The 19,488-nt window shown below is 42.9% G+C and overlaps 1 protein-coding gene across 3 annotated transcripts in view; it reads right to left on the bottom strand.

The window, feature by feature from the left end:
* ATRNL1 (attractin like 1) overlaps nt 1-19,488 on the bottom strand; it is a 969,676-nt gene that overhangs the window by 736,025 nt on the left and 214,163 nt on the right. For all 3 annotated transcript variants that reach the window (XM_019555783.1, XM_019555782.1, XM_019555784.1), the window contains exons 11-12: nt 7,150-7,234; nt 976-1,184 (exon numbers count right to left, since the gene is read on the bottom strand). In XM_019555783.1, the coding sequence (XP_019411328.1) occupies nt 976-1,184; nt 7,150-7,234 (294 nt within the window). The remainder of the gene's footprint in view (nt 1-975; nt 1,185-7,149; nt 7,235-19,488) is intronic.

A 19,488-nucleotide genomic window follows, 5' to 3' on the forward strand; every position in this document is an offset into this window, starting at 1 on the left:
AGCAAAAAAAAAATCCCCGCGCTCACCGGCTCCAGCAGCGACGACTGGGGCCCCTGGGGGCTTGTGGCAGAACCCCCTCCCCACACACACACACACACACACACACAGTGTGAGGCAGCAGGAATCAGCCCCCCCCACCTGGCACCTGCACAACAGCTGTTACATTCTGGGGGTGCGGCATGGCTCAGCAGCATGCCACGGGACTCTGTATGCTGTCCAGAAGCTGGGGCTGTTCAGGCTGAGCGCTGCCAGGCTCTGGGTGACTGCTGAAGCTGCCCCAGCTCCAGAATAGTGCACAGTGCCCTGCTGAGCGGCACTGCACCCACACAATGCGACAGCTGCCGCGCAGGTGTCAAACGGAGGGACGATTGCCACTGCCCCATGCCACATGGTGGAGCTCTGTCAGAGGCCCTTATAGCTGCTGCTGCTGCAGCCGGTTAATGAGGGGCTTTTTGGTGCGGGGGGTGTTTAAAGTGCCGGGACACTGGGGCCAGGCGGGGCAGCCATGGGGGTGCGGGCCGAGCAGGCGGGGGATGGGGTTGAGTGGGAGTCCCCTGGTGTTTCCCTCCCTCCTCCTCCAGCCCCCCCATCCCCTACTTACCAGCACAGAGCCCAGGTCCAGCCCCCTGCAGCAGCGAGCGGGGACTGCCCGCGTCTTCAAATTGATTTGGAGGCTTCCGATTCAATGTGGACCTTTTAATGGGTCTCCCGATTGAATTTAGATTCAGTCCCCAAATCGGGCCAAATCTCTTCCAAATGAAATCCGCTACCAAAGTTTTACGCAGCCCTATTTTCTATCTTTTGGCATTCCTTATTCAAGGGTTTTTCTTCAGCTACCATAGGCTGATAACTTTGCTGCCACCTCTCTCTATCCTCATTTTCATAGTTATCACTCTCATCCTTAGACTTATTTGTAACACTGTATAAGAATAAATCACTGCAAAAACACAAACAGGAGATAAGTCTCTTACTCACCTGATTTTTTGGGACACTTTGCTCTAAGGACATTATTAGCTTGCCCATATTCCCAGGATTCACAATGTTTTTTGTTCCACAGACATCTAATCCCTGGACCAGCATTTTTACATAGTTCTTCATCTTTAAATGCTTCACAGTTTGGAGGCTTGTACACAAGGATGTCATTCAAAAGAACACTTGAAAACCCCCCAAATATATACATGGACCTATAAGAAAAGCAAAGGAATATAACTGCTTTAGAAGTAAAATGTTATTAGTTACATCACCTTGCTTTCTATAGCACACACAAATATCATTCACAGCTCTCTAAAACCATGTCAGTTATTTCCTTGCAAATCTAATGGTTCACTGGGGCGGGGTTATGTTAACCCTAACTGACACTTAACAGAGTATGCTTAGGCTCAGCCAAATTAAAGCTATATTATAGTGTGACACAGAAAATGAATGGGAAGAGGGAAGAGAGATTGCTCAAGGAAGAGTACTGTCCTTTGGAGTGAAGTAATAAGAACAATACGACTAGATGGCCTACAGAAACAGAGAACATTTCTCTTAGACAGAAGATCCCAAGGGCAAATAAAAAGAAGCTAGCAGGTGAGTATTTTTCTCAGATAACAATGAATATCTGATTCAATGAAAGCAGCAATCAGAAAAGACAATTTGGTTTTGAAAGTATCGCTTTCCTCTTTTCTCATTTAAAATTAAGACGACTTGGAATCAAAATCAATCCATACTACTCTGGCATCATGTACCCTCAAAATGGAAGGGAGTTTGGTGGAGCTATAGGAAGCAAAGGGCTCTGAGACGCATCACAAATTCATATAACAAGATCTGAAGATAGAATTGGAAGTTTTTCCCACTTAACTCCAATTCTTGATAAACAGCAATTCCTAAAGCATCAAATATAGTTTAGACAAGAATGTGAACATTTTGAATTCCACTTATCATAATTTATGAAACCTGACAATAACTACATTTTTATTTATAAGCGGTCCTCTGCAAATGAAACATCTGCACAGACTTCATCAATGAAGTTTGAGTGCTCTGTTTGCTGAACTATGCAAGCTATTGCTGTTATTTATGGTAAAGAACTATTATTATTAAAGATTACTATATATTCTTGCATCACTTTGAAAAAGTCATACAATATTTATGCATACGAAATCTGTAAAAGCCCCAAGTATATTTACATATTAAGATTATTAAAACACAATAAATAACAGAAAAGAGCCGATATACAATTGTTGGCATTAAGGAGTCATTGTTGATGGTACTAACGGGTGCTATAAATCTTACCCACCTGTGGTCAAACCCACAACAGAGGGCCAACAGAAGACAGTTTCTTAAAAATTTTCCATCAGAGGTATGATGTTTACCCCTATAATATTGCAGTAACTATAATTGTCTTAATTGCTTGTGTTTTTGTTTTTCTTTTTATATAATGAACTATTTAACCATTAAGATAAAGTTAATCTTGTTATGATTTACATTTTATAATATTCCAATCAGTCATTATTAGTGTTCTGGAATTAACCATCTATTTTAAATTTGCTATTGCTTAGCATAAATATATTTGACCTATTGGTCTCATGATTTTAGAACATAAATTTAATATAAGGAAAATGCTTATGTAAGATTTGTGGTATGTCCAACTTATGTGAAAAGAGGTAATGAAAGAATGAATGATGTATGTATGTGACAACATGAAGGAAGACAGTCCTCTTGCAGCAGGTGAAAATAGCCTTCTGTGGTTTAACAGTTAAAGGCTGCAGCAAAGTCTAGCCAGAAGTTAAGGATTACCAAATACTAGATCATCCTTCACCCTCACGGCTGAAGACTGCAAACAGCCCCCGCCCCCCAAAGATTGCAGACTACCAAGCCAGAAAATCATGTCCTCCTAATCCCAGCCTGACAACAGGACAAGGAGGATGACCTTCACATCTGACTCAGCAGAATCCATAGGCTTGTATGGACAGCTATCACTAAAGAATAAACACGAAGACAAGGCTTTGGGTCTTTTCCACCCGCAAGAAGGAGTTTTGGGCGTGTCCAACAAGACCTGACTCCAGCCCTCGCGGTTAGTCTGGCTAGCCACCAGACTGACCTGAGCAACTTTAGCGCTTGGTAACACCTTAACCTTTGCAGGACTGTCTAACGACCTGCATGTGTGTGTGCTTGTTTCTTTTGTATAAATGAAGGAATGAATGAGTATGCATGGGAATGAGTGAAGCAGATAACCTTACTGTTCTTTATTCTTTTTATGTTGCATGTTTTATGTTCCAATAAATGCAGTGTTGTGCCTTATCCCCTGATAAGATTCCTGCTTGTTTTTAATTCACACTGTACACCCTGTGTATACAACACCCCAAAAGACTGTGGGGAACAAACAAGGAGTTTGGCGGCTGCACCCTCCAAATGTCAGGGGATCTACCAGGTGCCAAAGCTATTTGCACAGATGCAAGATATCTCTACCTCAGCTACAAGGACACCTGCATAAATAGCCACACTGGGCTTCTTCCACTAAGAGCATCTCTATGAAGGGGCTGTGACAGAGGCATTTTGTAAAAGGGTTGCAGAATAGTTATTATAGTCAGACACTAGTAGCTCTTGGTACACACTGATTTTTCATACAAACCTTATCTTTCACCCAATAAAGAAAATTCCTCTGAGAACTGTTTAACTTTAAAAAAGAAATCAGTCATCTATAGTGCATTATTGCCTGAAAGAGAGACTGCAGGTTATATCCAAGTGATGACTATACTTGATGTTCAATTTCAAATATACTGTAACTGACTCCAGTGGGAAAAGTTCCACCAGATGGTTGATTTAAGTGTTCAACTAAACATGCTTGCAGCAGAGGACTGGGGGGGATGCCTGCTCCTTTACAGGAGCTAGCAGCCTAGGAGGCTGCTTGCAGGTCACGTAGGGGTCTAATGAGAGACTCACCTGACCAGAAGAGGACTCAGGTTGTAGCTATATAAGCCAGATACTCTCTCCCTGGCAGCTATGAAGTGAGAAGTACCTGACAGCACAGCAGCAGCTGGGTTCCTGAAGGCACTGGGATTTACCTAAACAATTCTGCAGGCCTAGGAACAGAGGCAATTTCCCTGGCCAGAGAAAGAAGACATTTTACAGGAAAGTAGCCTTTGCTTTTACGTTAAACCCCTAGAGGGTTTGAGGTGGCTGCCAGGGGGCTGTGTGCGGAACCAGGGGTCTGAGAGCCCAGAGGAGGAGCTGCATGCGGGAGAACCCAAATGAGAGGCTGCACGCAAGACCAGGGGTCTGAGGACCCAAGAGGGAGAAGGCAAGCAGGCTAGTCTCTCCCTAGCAGCTACAGGGTGAAGAGCTCCAGGCAACAGGGCTCCTGAATGGACTTATATCTTACCTGTGGGACCCCAGTGAGGCTTGGGGAGCTCATGAGACTAGCCCAGACCTGGAAGGTATATCAGCACTAGAGGGGAGGGAAGGTTTGCCCTCTTAAAGCAACAGAGGGCTGCTTCCCCTTAATGCTCATGTTATAGCCCAGGGGCCTATTGTTTACATTGCAGATACACCGGTAGTTTAGGCTGGAACTGTAGGGGCAGTACATAGAGGTCCCATTAGCTCCCGAGGCGCACATGATCACCTTAAACCCTGCCAGAGGCAGGCTCAAGGCTTGAGCAGCTGTTGAGCCTGAAGTGGGCAGAATGCAAGGCCACAGAGCCAGATAGGGGCAAACGGGCCCAGTGCCCGAGAGGGGTGCAACTAGACAGGGGCCAGAGGCCCAGTGCCTGAGAGAGCTACACCTGAGCTAACACCTCAAAGCCAGGTCCGACACAGCGGACCCCGGCTAGAAGGCCTAGCCAGAGTAAAGAGGCAGAGGTCAAGGAGGCCAAAAGCCACAAGAGAGAACATTTTTACAGTAACAACTGCGAGAGTTGGGGTGTGGTGTAAGGGAGGATAGGTGCCATGCAATTAGCCTTTAAGGATGTAGGTGCCTGTGGCAGAGCACCTTTGGGGGTGCTTGCCACTTAAGCCATTTCACAGGCTCTGAGGGTAGCCTGCTTTGGAAGAGCAGCAGGGGTAACCTCCCCCAGGAACTATTTATTCTAAGAGGAGGGAGGGGGAAAGTATGTGGCAGAGCACCTCTGGTGTCTGCCACTTTAAGAGCCTGAAGAGGCAACTGGCAGGTGCAGCCCAGCTCTGATGAGCAGCCATTTTAAGATTCAGACCAGCAGAGCTGGAGGCAGCACTTGCTGCCTGGCACCAAGGAAACAACATCTCCTGGTGGCGCTGATGCTCTGGTAACATCAGGAGGTAAGGGCAAGAGCTGATGGGGATGGTTAGGAGGCTCTTGGTCCTGGGCGTGACCTAAACTTGCACCCTGCCAGGGATGGGTAGCCTGAACAGCCCCCCAGAAATACCAGGCCAGAAATACCAGGCCAGTTACCACCCCAGTGGAAGGTGAATAGGGGTGCCTAAACCCCAGCCCCCACCTTCAGGTGGGTCAATTAACATCAGAGGTAGCTGGGGGCTGCGGCCATCTGAGCCTATGTGGGGTACAAGGCCCTGGAGCATGGAGAGTGGGGCCAGGTATGACTGCGGCCACCTTAGCCTGTGGGGTATGTGTGTGACCCCAGGCCACAGCGTGGGGGGGCACAGTATGGGCCTCAGTGGAGGCAGAAGTGTAGAGTGGGGTGCAGTGGAGCATCTCACAACCTGCACCAGAGTGGCAGTTGGGAGGCCTGGAGAGCCTACCAAAGGCCATGGAGCCTAGTGAAAAGACAAAAAGCCCAGAGGCTAGCAGCCCCAACTGTGCATGTGTGTGGGGGAAGGAGCTCAGTGAGAGTGAGGGGCTCAGAGCCCAAGGAGAGAGGCTGGAGTTAGGGGCCGGGATACAGTTACAACATGTGAATGCCAAGAGGGGCCTGAGACGAGATCCTATGAGGAAAGGGTGTGAAGTGGGTCCCAGTGAACAGGGGGCTTGAGGGTAGGCCCTGCTAACATGGGGGCCAGGTTATCTCCAGGTAAGCCTTCGGGCACCTAAGGCCATAGGTGGGCCAAAGGCTGATTGGGTGGAACGGCTGAGGAAGTACCACGGGTAAACAATGGGGTAATTCAGAAACCCCTAATTCAGAGCAACTGGTGAAGGACTAGAAGCCGAGTCACTCCAGCGTTCTGCAAACCGCCCAGTGCTCGCTCAAATGAGGGTCGCAGGAGAGGCCCAAGAGGCCACGTGCTTGCTGTCCAGGGAGTGCAGGAAAACAAGCCCCAGGACCCTTCAGGCAAGGGCAGGGTAAGTGTGACCCTGGGAAAAGGAGGGGAGGTATGAGAGTGGCCCCTCAAAGGAGCAGTATGAGACAGACCATGTGAGAGGCGGTGGAGTGGGATAGGCCTTAGTGAGAGGGAGGTGGTATGAGTCTGGCCTGTAATAGGGAAGAAAGCGAGAGGCCTATCACTGGGATGAGTTGAGCCTGGCCTCAGGCCACAGCAGAGCTCAGCTCTTAGGAACATTTGCAAGGCTTGGGATGCAATATAGACATGGCTGGAGCTGCATACATAGGCCCAGGAGAACAGGGCGTCGGAAGGGCAGCCTCCTGCCTTATTAAGAAACAATGAGACAAGGCATGGCAGGCGAAAAAGGACGGTGGCATGCCCGGGGCAGGTGAGGAGACTCGTACTGTGGCTAGTCAGGGAGTTCCCACTTTGCCCTAGGGCCCAGCAGAGGTACCAACAGACTGAGAGTGTCTACTAACCTGGGGGGGTGGGATGCAGGACTGTGACTGCATGGACCCAGAAGGGGCACAATAGAGATCAATACGAGGCTCAGGCTCACTCGGAGCCTATGGGCAGCCTCCTTTTTATAACTTTCAATAAGATTAAAGTGTGGCAGAAAAGTAAACAAGGGAGGGCTACACCAGAACCCGGGCCAGGCAGGGGCCACACGGCCACCAGGGCGTGTCACAGCCACCCCTGTGGTCACGGGCCTGCTGCAATGCTCCTCAACTACTTCATATAAATGATTTATTGCACAAATAACCAGGATATATAAAGCTGTTCTTAAGGACTAATATTCAGGCTAATAAATAACATCAATTGTACATCACAGAACTGTGCTTTATGTAAATTTAACTGTCATCATAGTTTTTCTTCCAGCAAAAACAGTCATAGCAGTTTAAAACATGCTTCACTTACCCATTACTGACAACGGCAGTATGCCCAAATCTGTTCACATCTCGATGCAGATTAGGTTTAGGTAAAATTTTCCATTCATCACAAGCTGAAAGACAAAAGGAAAGCATGTAAGTTCCTGTAACAGTTTCAAGAGACTTTAGGAAAATATATTACATATGTAAATACCAAAATTAAGTCAAAAGCATGTGGGCTATATTTAAGAGAGCGTAACATTTTGAAACATGTATTTTTCAAGCACAATTTCCAATGCTAATTTATGCTTCCCTCTTGAAAAACAAATATTCCTTCTGCTTTAAGATATATTTGTATCCTGTAAGAATTTAAATACACTGAAATACCCCATTAAATATATATTTTTTCACCTCCTGATAATTACTACTTCAAATGTCAGAGGAAAATTAGAGGAACTTCAAAGCAAAAGTCACTCCATGCTCCCAATGCAATGTAAAATTTGGTGTGTTCCATCAGACGGATCATTGTTTAAAAGGTATAACTTGTATTCTTAATTCTTGATGCCAATGGTGTTATTGATTGATATATATTCATTAGGCACAGTAATGGATGTAAAATTTCTGATACTCTGCCCCTACCAATCTCAGGATAATGTGCTTATCTTTAGTAATACTCACCTTCTTTGTATACTTTTCTTTCACACAGAATATCTATAGTGTGTTATTTTTGAGAATTTAAAATCTAAGCTAAGGGAATCCAAATGAGAAAAATATTTGTTCAGTAGTTTGAATATGCCACAAGTCCAATCATCAGAGAGAAATATTGTATTATCATGGGTTGGAGGGCAAAAAGCACACAAGGGGCCAACAATTTAACGTGGAGCCATGCTGACCTATTTCTAAGAGCTTTAACAACTGTTCAGGGAATTAATTTTTTGGACTATGTAATTAAAGTTGCCTTTGGACCCATATGTAAATTAGATTTGCAATGCAAAGCACTTATAATGTTGCAGACATGCTTCATATTTTTAATGTAAAGTTAAAAAGATGAGATGTATAATACCATTGAAAATCTATTTTATGGGGGATAAATAGATTTGGTATGACCATTCAGGTAAAAGGCTCGTAAATAATCATACCTAAAAAGGAAAAGTGTTTTGTGAGGCTAAGAGCCTAACAAACAAAGGAGGTACATAGGATGTATTTAGGTTTTTTAAAGCTATTAAAATGTTTTTAATGCCAAGAATTGTGCTAAACTTTTTGCAAGCATTACAGAAAAAAATAAATACCTCCAAAAGTGTATATATTTTAAAGATCAAATGCAGATGAAGAAAGTCAAGATCCAATAGAGAGACACTTTCATTGTCATATGATTCTCAGGTAATTGTCAACTAAAGAATTTATACTTAAGAGTTTATGGGACTATGTACATAGGACTGTTGAGGACAATCTAGCACCAGATTAAGTGACGTTGTACTTGAATCAAAAAGACTTTAAAATGTATTTTCTGGAAAAAGTGTGTGCATAAGTGTGTGTGTGCATGTGCATGTTTGCACACAGGTAGATTATGTGGTTTACTCAAACTTACAGTCAAAATGAGCCAAGTGATACTTTTCCAGTTTAAATAAACCTTTAACGAGAGCCAAAGTCTCTAATCTGAAATGTTATGGCAGCTCCTATTAAAATCAACAAAAGCCTATGTATTAGGGCTATGCAAAGCAGCAAGTATTTGATCTGGATTCAGATCCGGCCAATTCAGAGTGATTCAATTTGAGGAGATTCGAATCACTGTCCCAGTTTGATTCGGCCAATTCAGATCTGAAGTTTTGGCACCACTTCACAGATTTGGCCATACACAAAACAGGTAGCAGTCCTCACCATGCTGGACACAGCTGCCTCCAGCTGTTAAGTCTATTGTCCTAAAGCGCAGCCCTGGCTTCGCCCACCCCACAGAGCGCAGTGGAGTGGGGGTTATGGGGGGGGGCTGCAGCCACCCTAAAATTCCCCATAGCCCCTACCACCAAACCCTCCCCAATCCAGGTGCACATGCCCACTGCCATGCCCTGCTCCCAGCGCCTTCTGCCACCTGTCCAGAGCACAGCCCAGCCCAGCCCACCCCACGCAGATTCAGGGGCACATGCCCACCCCCATGCCCCCCGGACTGGCAGTGCATGGTGGCTCACAGTGGCGGGAGCCCCCCTCCCCAAGTCCCATGCTCCCCTGCCCCAGCTCGGCAGCTACTCCCAAACCCCAATCGCTCCCTCGCTGTGGGGACATTAATCTGGGCCCCCCCTACACCCCTTCCCTCCCTCCTCTACCCACCACAACAGATTTACCAGCTGGAGGCAGCTGTGTCCAGCATGGTGAGGACTGCTACAGACCCCACTCCCCCCCGGCCCACGCTGCATGGGCCACATTGCTCTGGGCTGTACACCGAACTGTGCACCCCCAGTGTGCACCCACATACCCCTCCCCTCACCCCAGCATTCAGCGAGTGATCCCTGCTGTGCTACACTGACATCTCCAAACCAGGCGTGGTCCTCCCAAGCTCCTCAGCCCCACGTCCACACCATGTCTCCTTCTGCCCAGGACTGGGGGCAAGCAACAGAAGCTGGGGGAGGGAGGTAAAGCCAGAGACTCTGGAAGCTGCAGCAAGAGAATAATGCAAAGAGTTGCAGCCAGGCCAAGAGCCTGGGGGCCATAGGTTAACCCTTCCAGAGCCACATATGACCTCCCAGGCTGCCAACTGGACAACCTTGGTTTAGGTGTTGAGCTGCTTCTCAGAAGGAAGCTCAGAACCTGAACACTGAACTGGATGATGTATTTTCATGCAGAACAAACACTACAGCTATTGCAGAAGAGAAATGCAATATTTTTGTCCTTGGGACAGTCTTGACACACATTAGAAAGAGAAGGGTTAAAACTCTTTCTTCTAAAACACAGCTTAAAGAGTCAGATTTTGCCATGGAAATAGGTTGGCATAGGTAAGGAGCCTTAGTTTTGTTGGCTACCCAAAGTGTCCCATCTGTGTTTCATGTAACACCACTCCTTTATTCTTCCTAAGATGGGAACAGTTTAATACCTGTAGTCACGTGCAATCTGTTGCTGTGCTATCCCAGCACCAAGCCATGCACAGTTCTCCCAAGCTCCCCAACTATGTGTTCCCTCAGCCCCACATGTATACCACGTCTCCCCACACCCAGAGCTGAGGACAGGTAGAAGAAGCTGGGAGAGGGAGGGGAATCTGAGACTCTGGTAGCTACAGCAAGACAACAATGTGGGGAGTTGCACCCAGACCAGCTTTTTCTGTTGCTGCTATATATACACTATACCAATAACTGAGTCTATTTAAAGGTATGCTATATACAAATCAAACTGAAAAAAAAATGTTGCCTCAAAGCACTGATCTAAATTAACTGTTTCTGACCCTAAACAAAGGCAATTATAACCAGAGACCGCAGCATCCAGGAAACCTGTCTTTAGGCAAAGGAAGCCCATAAAAAGAGGATAGGGGAACTGTTAAAAGGAGGTCAAGTTTTTTACTGAGGCACACAAGAATCAACAGTGAGTCAGCATGTCTATGACAGATAAATCAATCAGTCTCTCTTTCTGAAACAGGGGTAGGTATTGAAAGCATATTCTATTATTGCCAAAGTAAATGCAGTATCTAACATACAGACATCTAAATGCCAGTAACTGCAACATCTGGCAGTGACTCAGAATCAGTCTACCATCCTGAACAGAAAGAAATAAAACAAGTTTTTGTTCAGCATCAAGTATGGCTCAGTACATCCCCAAATTTCTCTTTCCCCATAATCATCTTTAGTTTATTAATGTATCTCATTAATGTTCTGCACACCTTTCACTACCCAGCTAGAGAGGTGAAAACCAAAGTATTCTAGAGAGATGCCATCCAGTACCTGTTCTTGAAATAACAACTTCAGCAAAGTAGATCACAAAATTAGGGCAGCAATTACTTCTCATCACAAGTGCTAGATCAAGGTGAGCATGATATCAAGTACAAAGATATACATATCCTACATCACAGTGCAACAGATGCACTAAATGGGCTGGTTGAATCTGAATTACACAAGAGCTTCAGACAGAGTTACCTTATTTACTGGAAAATAAAATTGATGAACAATTATGAATTCAGTTTCTATTTCAGGAACATTTTGCCATTTAAACTATACAAGGCACACATATTTTATCGTTACAGCATCCTAGCAATATCTTTCCATTATACTGTAAATTCAAGTTCCTTTTGCTATAATTCAGTGCATGTGAGCAGGAGCAGCTTGTTTAAGCATATGGAAGATGTATGTATTTGGTGACAGAAGAAAAACATTTAAAATAAAACACACAGTATATTTTCACTTGATCTAGAAAAAAAAAACTCTAAATGATTTTTGTATTTATATACTTTTAACAAAAGGTAGGATTTAATACTGAAAGAAAACCATAAAAACATATTAAAAGCTGGTTTTAAGATAAGAAACCCTTGCAGGCTGGAGATATAATAATTCCTAGCTTGCTCATGTTATTTGTCAAACTGGCAGGTCTTTTCAATAAAGTACAGGATAAAAAAAAAAAACACGTTACAAATAGCCTTTCCTCTTATCTCTTCTAGCCTTCTCAATGACTACTGAACATTGAACAGAGCATTGTGCTAGAAAAATACTTTTGCTGAGCTTTAAATTCCTGATCAGAACTACTCTGTGAAGTGCAGATTACTTCACGTGAAATGCAGGGAGTTAACCAAGTGACTATTTGCTTGGTAAAAGATTTAATATATTTTGGTTTTATACATCATAATTTTTTTCTTACACAACTGCAGTGCCTGAATATTTAAACATAGCAAAATTCTACAATTATATAAATTTAATATAAACATTACTACAAAAACCCATAAACTATTAATAAAATGGACAAATAATAGGGGGGTTTTCACTGCTGTCAATGCTGCTTCCACCTTTTGTTTATCCCTCCTATATCAAGAATAATTTAGCTGTTAAACTCAGGGCAGGGAGCACCAATTTTTCTCTGCCTGCAAAGTGTCATGCATATCCAGGCAACTGTTACAGATAATATAGTCTTTACGAGATTTAGGAACAGTTACATTTGCCATAGACTCAGCATGTAACCTCATGTACTCATAGTCTTCTATAATACATATACATGAAGTCTACTTCTCTTGAAGGATATGTATGAAAGAGGTGAAGGAGCTCCATTACCCAGTCATTTAGAGGGGACAGCCATCTGTAACGCCTTAAAGCAGGAATAGCCAACCAGGAGCATGGGTGGTACAAGTAGCCTCTAAGTATAACGTGGTAGACTGGGGAGGGGGCAGGCAGCATAGTCTCAGATTGGGCAGGGAACAGAAAGCAGAGTAGTAGATTGGGCATGGTAAGGGGATCAGTGCAATGCTCGGGGAAAGCAAAGAAGTTAATATGTGGCACACCTGGGTCTTCACTCTAATCCACAGACTACTGTATAAAAGCGGAGGCAGTGGTGCTATGCTATCACTACTTCCTCTCACAGCCCTGTTGAAAAGAAAGCAAGGACTGTTACTGAATTTTGTGACGTCTGATCCTTTCTGTAGGGTGCTCTAAAAATGTCATCTTTAATATCAAAATCCATTCATCAGGGAGTCTGCAAGAAAATTCGGCATTAGAACCCAGAAACAACAGTTATTAAAAGAAGGTGGAGGGCAACAAAAATGTTTAGGGAGCTGGGGCACGTTACTTATGAGGAGAGGCTGAGAAAACGAGGCTTATTTAGTCTGGAAAAGAGAAAATAGCGAGGGAATTTAACAACAGCCTTCCTGACTGGAGGTAACAAAGAGGATGAAGCTAAACTGTTGTCAATGGTAGCAGGTGACAGAAAAAGGAGCAATGGTCTCAAGTTGCAGCAAGGGAAGTTTAGGTTAGATATTAGGAAAAAGTTTCTTGCAAAGAGTGTAGTAAAGGACTGGTACAGGTTACCCAGAGCGGTTGTGTAACCTCCATCCTTGGAGGTTTCTAAGATTCAACCAAGGCTTTGTCTTGCTGGGATGATCTAGTTGGGGATGGTCCTGCTTTGAACAGGGGGTTGGACTAGTTGTGACCTCCTGGATGGATATAGCATCAGATTTAACTGATTTTGGTTAAATCAATTTATTGAACTTGTCCCAGATCCCTTCCGGATTCAAGTTAAACTCACAGTCCCCCAGCACCCAAGGATTGCACCTTCCCCACAAGCTCCCACCTTGCAGAGTGGGTAGGCTAGCCTTGCCCAAGCTGTCTGCTCCAGCTGTCTAGCAACCCCTGGGGTCTTGGCCCAGGCCACTGCAGGCATGTGGCTACATTTCTAGAACGAAAAGTGAATGTTTTGTCTGTTCACTTTCTTATTGATTCAATCTACGCAGTTTAGACTAACCTGCAAAGACTGAATCGATTCAGACTGTTTGACTGTCTGTACTTAGCTCAGAAGAATGTGACCAGACAACCTAAGTATACAAAAATTATTTTTGAAGCTGAAAGTCAGATGATCACTGGAGGCCACCATACTTAATTTATTTTTAATACAGTTGATGCAATGGTCATTTTGCAAGTTCCTTCTAAACATTTCTAATTCTTATGGACACGTATGTGGTAAACATTCCAACCACTACTCAGAATTTTCACTAAATTTCACAACTACTTTCAAATTCACACATCCAAATTTAAAAATTCAAATGTTTGCCATCTCTCTGTGTCTTTTATGACACAGAGAGATGGCAAAACAACGTGCTATAATCAGAATTACACTGTATTAATCAATCTTATACTGTTTTGTCCCAATTATATCTCTATGCAAGAGAAAAAAGTTTTCATTTTTCTCCATCATCTATCATAGATATTTTTGAGGTTCTTAATACTTCAGTATTTAAGCCCAGACTTTAGATATTCTTTTCATATGAAGAAATAATATGTCAAATAGTACTTCCTCTCTTTAAGAGTATTTTAATGGAAGCCATTTCTTTTTTTATATCGCCTTGAATGCTACTATATTTAACAATTACTTTCTCACAATCAGTCTCAGAAAATATGGCTTCTTTTCAAAAGACATATGTTTTCTACCTTCCCGAAATCTATGCCTCTCCTCTGCTCAGTTACTCCCGAGTCGCATGGGGAAGTAGAGCAGTATGCTGCAGTTGCCCTCCCTCTTCTTCTTGGCCACGTTCCAACTTTGTGGATGGGATGGGAGCTAAAAGGTAGCATAGAAAGCACCACATAAAGAAGTGCTGTATTGGCCATGTTTTTGTGCAACGGAAGCATGGAAGTGATTTCATAAAGATAGGCAGCCACAAAAAAGTGCAGTTGGAAGATGAGAGATTTTGCTCACACTGTTTTTTTCAAGGGCCATTTCAGGATGGTTAGTTGCCAAAGACGCAATTAACTTGGAAGTTTAACTTTCAATTTTAATCAGAAATTTAAATAAAGCAGCCAGATGTCTACACATACATACACACATTAACTTCTGCCAGCATTGTTTTGGGGCACTCAAGAGCAGAACAAGGCTAGAACTCATAGCTAGTCATATACCTCTTTCCTCCACTACCAAACAATATTTCTTTCCCAATAAGATCATAGCCTGGATTTCATCTCATTAAAAGTTACAAATATTTTTGGCTCTTTTCAGTGAGGAAAGAAGCATACAGCTCATTCACGATACACACTGTGGATGCCTTTTGTATTTTAGGACTCTGGATGGAAAGCAAATAAAATACTGTTAAAGTTTGGCACAAAACTAGCAAACTTATTTTCCAGTTTATTCCACACAGAATAAATCTTTTTCTTTATTCTGATAATAAAAAAGTCCCTTCTCTCAGCAAAACATAAAGCCAGACCTGTTTGAAACAGCATGAAATAAATTTCATCTACAGGTGTAACATCCACCACAGAGCCTACGTACACAACAACAAATCCCCAAGCGGCATTAAAAAACAAACAAGCTTGAGTTTGACTACTAAATGAAGCAATTAGTGTATTATACTATTACGATTTTGCTTTTCTAATACTACAGTGATAAACAGCTAATTGCTACTGGAGACTGTGCCAGAGCTACATTTATGACTTAAGTGCTCAAGAATACATAAAATTTAATCCATTGCAGCTGCTGCTCTACAATCTCCTTGGGACGGCACACTGATAATCCATTTGTAATTAAAGATTTTTGCTGTTGTGGTTCAAAAGATAAAACATATACCTTTTACTAAATACAGTGTTTCATAAAGCACAATGCTTTGCTCTCAAAGACTGCAATTAGAATATATCATTTTGGAAATGCCACTTTTCTACAAGAAAACTTGTAACTTTTAGTAACAAATGTAAACAATACGTAGATTGCAAGTAAAGCCAAAGTAGATTCAGGAGGCAGTCCAACCAAGAACTTTCCTGATAGGAAAGAGTTTTTAAATACGTATACTAGTTAAAAGAGGGAAAAATCTGTTTCAGAGTTAAAACTGTAGAGCAGACAATACATTAGATTTAACGTGAACACAATCTTTGGGCCCTTGCCAGCAGAAATCCACATCCTAACAAGGCCTGCCAAGATGTCATTTAAAGATGCATCTTGCATTTATAAACAATGTCTACTTTTTTGTTTTTTAGATCGATCCCGAAACTCTTTACAGAGATAGCCCTCTGGGGAACAACATGGGGCAGCTGCTCCTGCTCTAGGAACATTATTTGTATCCATCCATCCACACACACTTACTGGAAGTGTCTAAATATTTCCCACGTACCCATAAACCTCAGAAAGTGGTATTTACAACACCCAGAGCAACATTTTTTCAACTGAAACTACAATGAATAATCTAGGCGTATCAAATATAGTTACTAATGTCAGAATTTAGCCAGTATGCCATAAGTGACACCACTGCAATTGCTTTTTTTAAATTCATCACAAGTAGTTACACACTCTGTTTTAAGGTTTCTCTTGACCAAAAAGCAAGCTCACTGTCTCTGCTAAATCACCAAAACACCAGCACCATTCTCTGGGCTACTTCATTATCTTCGCAAGCTTCCCATCCAGGTACTGATAAGACTTAATCCATTTTACTTTATAAACATTGATCAGAGCACAAATACAGCAGATATGAAATTTTGATAGAGCTCTCTGGTCATGTCCAGGCCAAAAAAAAAAAAAAAAAAAATGCTATTCTTAACTGGAGTTAATGCAAGCTCTTTGTGAAGACAAAGCAGCTTGAAGTTTCCAAATAAATTAGCATGCCAACTTAAAGACTGTGCTCCCTCATAGACTTTATTTCAATTTGCTAATCCGTAGGAAGAATACTACTTGCCTTCTCTTCACTAGGATATTAAAAGCTGGCTAACTAGCAAAGCTGTATTTTTTTTCACCCAGTGAAAAAAAACAAATCTCAAAATCCTTTGTGGGTCCAATATGTGAATGCAGAGATAGAGGTGGAAAAAATATGCAAGAGCTCTTCATAGTCCCAAGCATATGATATCCAAATCCAACCAAAACAATTTCAGTAGACCAAAGGAGTTCAAATCTGATGGCAGTCTGGGACAGAGTGCTAAAATATTCATTATTTTCTCTGCTTAATATGTCCCTCAATGCATTTACCACACTTGTGAATGCTGAGGTACACTTCACAAAAACAAAACCAATCATCTCCCTCAACTTCATTACTGCCATGTAGTATAAAAGGCCTAACCTACCCATGCATACAATTTCCAGGTTAGTTTTTGTGACCAATTCCCTTATGTTCCCTCAACTTCGGAAAAGACCTTAATAAATGGATAGTTTGAAAAAAACTCCATCTATAGAAAATATTAATTCCTTGTGAAACAGGAGTGATACTAGTACTATATACAGCATAGACCAGGTAAGCTTATACATTTGATTTATATCCAACATACAGACGGTAAAGCAGAAAATTCTACAAACAAACAAGGGCAGATTTTGGCCCATCTTGTACGGCTGCATGAGGTGACTTGTTTGATCCTGAATACTGGCCACAAATATCAAGCAGTACAGGGGAAAAAAGCAAAATTCACAGGAATGCTACCACCTCTTCCTTGTCGCACACAGCTAGATACAGAGGACGGGGCATGGAGCAGTGTGGCTAGAACTCAGACTCCAATCCTTGGATCTGCTGGCTAGCACAGCTGTGGAAAGGATGCTGTACTAGACGTGGATCTGGCCAGATCCCTTCCTCTACAAGAACGGGTGAATGCAGAAGGGGGCATGCGATTGAAACAGCAGCAATTTACTTTCTGGTTTGTTCTCAAGGCAGTCCAACAAAATGTTTTCCCGTTCTCTGGGTTCATAGCAGAGCCACAAACAAGCACAACAGGACTAAAGCAGTTGGTTTCAGAGACCTAGATTTAAGCATATGACAGCTTCTTATTGCAGCACAAATTTCAATCGTTTCCAAAGACCACATTTTTCTCCTATTCAACACAAAGACAAATGGTACAGGAGGCTTCTTTATGTTGATGTGGTGTCTGTAACACTCATGCTAATTAACTTTTTAGCCTATTAGGGCTAGGGACAGACATTACACATAACCTAGTTTAAGTGATCAGAAATTGGCTTAAACCCATAACAGAACAGATGTTCAGTGCACATAAACCAGTTTGAGGTAAATCTGGTTGAATATAGTATCAGACTTAACTGGTTTATGCAATGTCTGTCCCAGACCCCTTCCTGGTTTAAGTTAAACCAGACTCTCCCAGCATCCCAGCATGCTCTCTAGGCAGGGCTCTCTGGCCCCTCCGCTCTGCTCCCTGGCTGGAGCCCCAGCAGAGACCGAAAGTACAACAGGGTCTGCCTGGCTTCCCCCTGCCCTGCCCTCCCCCCCCAATGCTTCCTGATGAAGCAGGGATTCCACAACCCCTATCCTTCTCTCGCAGCTCCATATCATCAACAGATGTGTACACTGCACACACCCCCTTGCCTCAGAGTGCTAGCAGGGTACTGGAAACAGTCCCACCCCTTGAGCAGCCAGCAGGGAAAAGCCTGGGATGGTGCAGATCAGGGCAGGGGTTTACACCCTTCCCGAATCAGAGCGTCCTGTCAGGACCTGGCCACGACCCCCTCCACTCAGCTCTTTACAAGGGAAGGGAGGGCTGCTCTAGCACCCCCCCGTGAGCTTCTAGCCTGAGTCACTGCAGGCATGTTCCTGAATTTCCTCAGTCCAGGGAGAATGTCTGTGCAGTTGCAAACTGGTTCAGCCCAGCCAGGTTAGGCTAACCTTCAAAGACTGAATCAATTCAGGCTCAGGCTTTTTCAATGTCTGTCCCCAGCCCAAAAGTCTCTCTCTCTCTTCCTAATTTTGGTAAGTTTTGAAACATTATAATAAAATAAAAATTCTGTTATGATCTGGAACCAGACTTTTCCCTGGCATTAGAACTGCTTTATAACATAGCACTAGCAGCAAGGCAAGTCCCAGGAGAATCAACCAAATGTAGGGAAATCTTTCTGTAGTTCAAAGACAGCATAATGGCTCCCATACCATTCCTTCTTCCTGAAGCTAACATTTGAAGTATGGCTTGGGAAAAATTCTAATGGCATGTCTTCCATTTAACTCTTATACAACCTTGGAGCCACTGGCAGCCAGTAAAACCCACAGCAGTCTTGGGTCAGCTTTAATTTATACCTGGAGCTGTGCCAGCATTGCTATTTTTGCTGAAATGCACATACATGTACACACATATACACACAATTCCCCATACCATCTTGCTGTCCTTAGCCATAGTCAAAAGATTAGGATACCCTGAATTTTGTGTTACAAAATTTTATAATTAAAAGAACACTATATTTCTATATAAGGTTACATAATGTGGGTTTACGTGTTACTTTATCATCATTTGTGCCAAATAGCTACATTTTCTCATAAACAGCATCTTTTGCACTTCACATACAAGAGACACCTTCAAAGTTTCTGTCTGGTTTTACTGTATTCTATTCCTTATACATTTTATTATGTGCTTTACGACAGCTATTAAAGACCTTTAAACTATTCCTGACTTATATGTCAGATCTTTATGGGTTTTATTTGTTATTAGACTCAGCAACGATTCTATGAAGTAACAGCTTAAGTTAACAATAATATGCTCCTGATTTATTGGAACAGATATTAAGATATTTTGGCAAATAAGTTTTACTTGGAGCATACAAGAATTCCTTGTTATACAGTAGTAAGTGGCTAAAAATGAAAACAAGCACCATGAAAACTATACTTATTCAATCAAATTATAGAAAATGGTCATTGAAATAAAATAGCCAAATCTTAAAAGCTACATGTCCCTGCAAGCTGATGTTGGCGACCGGCATGGACAGCTAGAGACCCTCTGGGTAAAAATTCGTGGGGAATACGGCACAGCGGACACAACGG

This window comes from Crocodylus porosus, unplaced genomic scaffold (genome assembly GCF_001723895.1).
Source record: "Crocodylus porosus isolate Cpor-Errol unplaced genomic scaffold, CroPor_comp1, whole genome shotgun sequence".
Taxonomy (NCBI): domain Eukaryota; kingdom Metazoa; phylum Chordata; order Crocodylia; family Crocodylidae; genus Crocodylus; species Crocodylus porosus.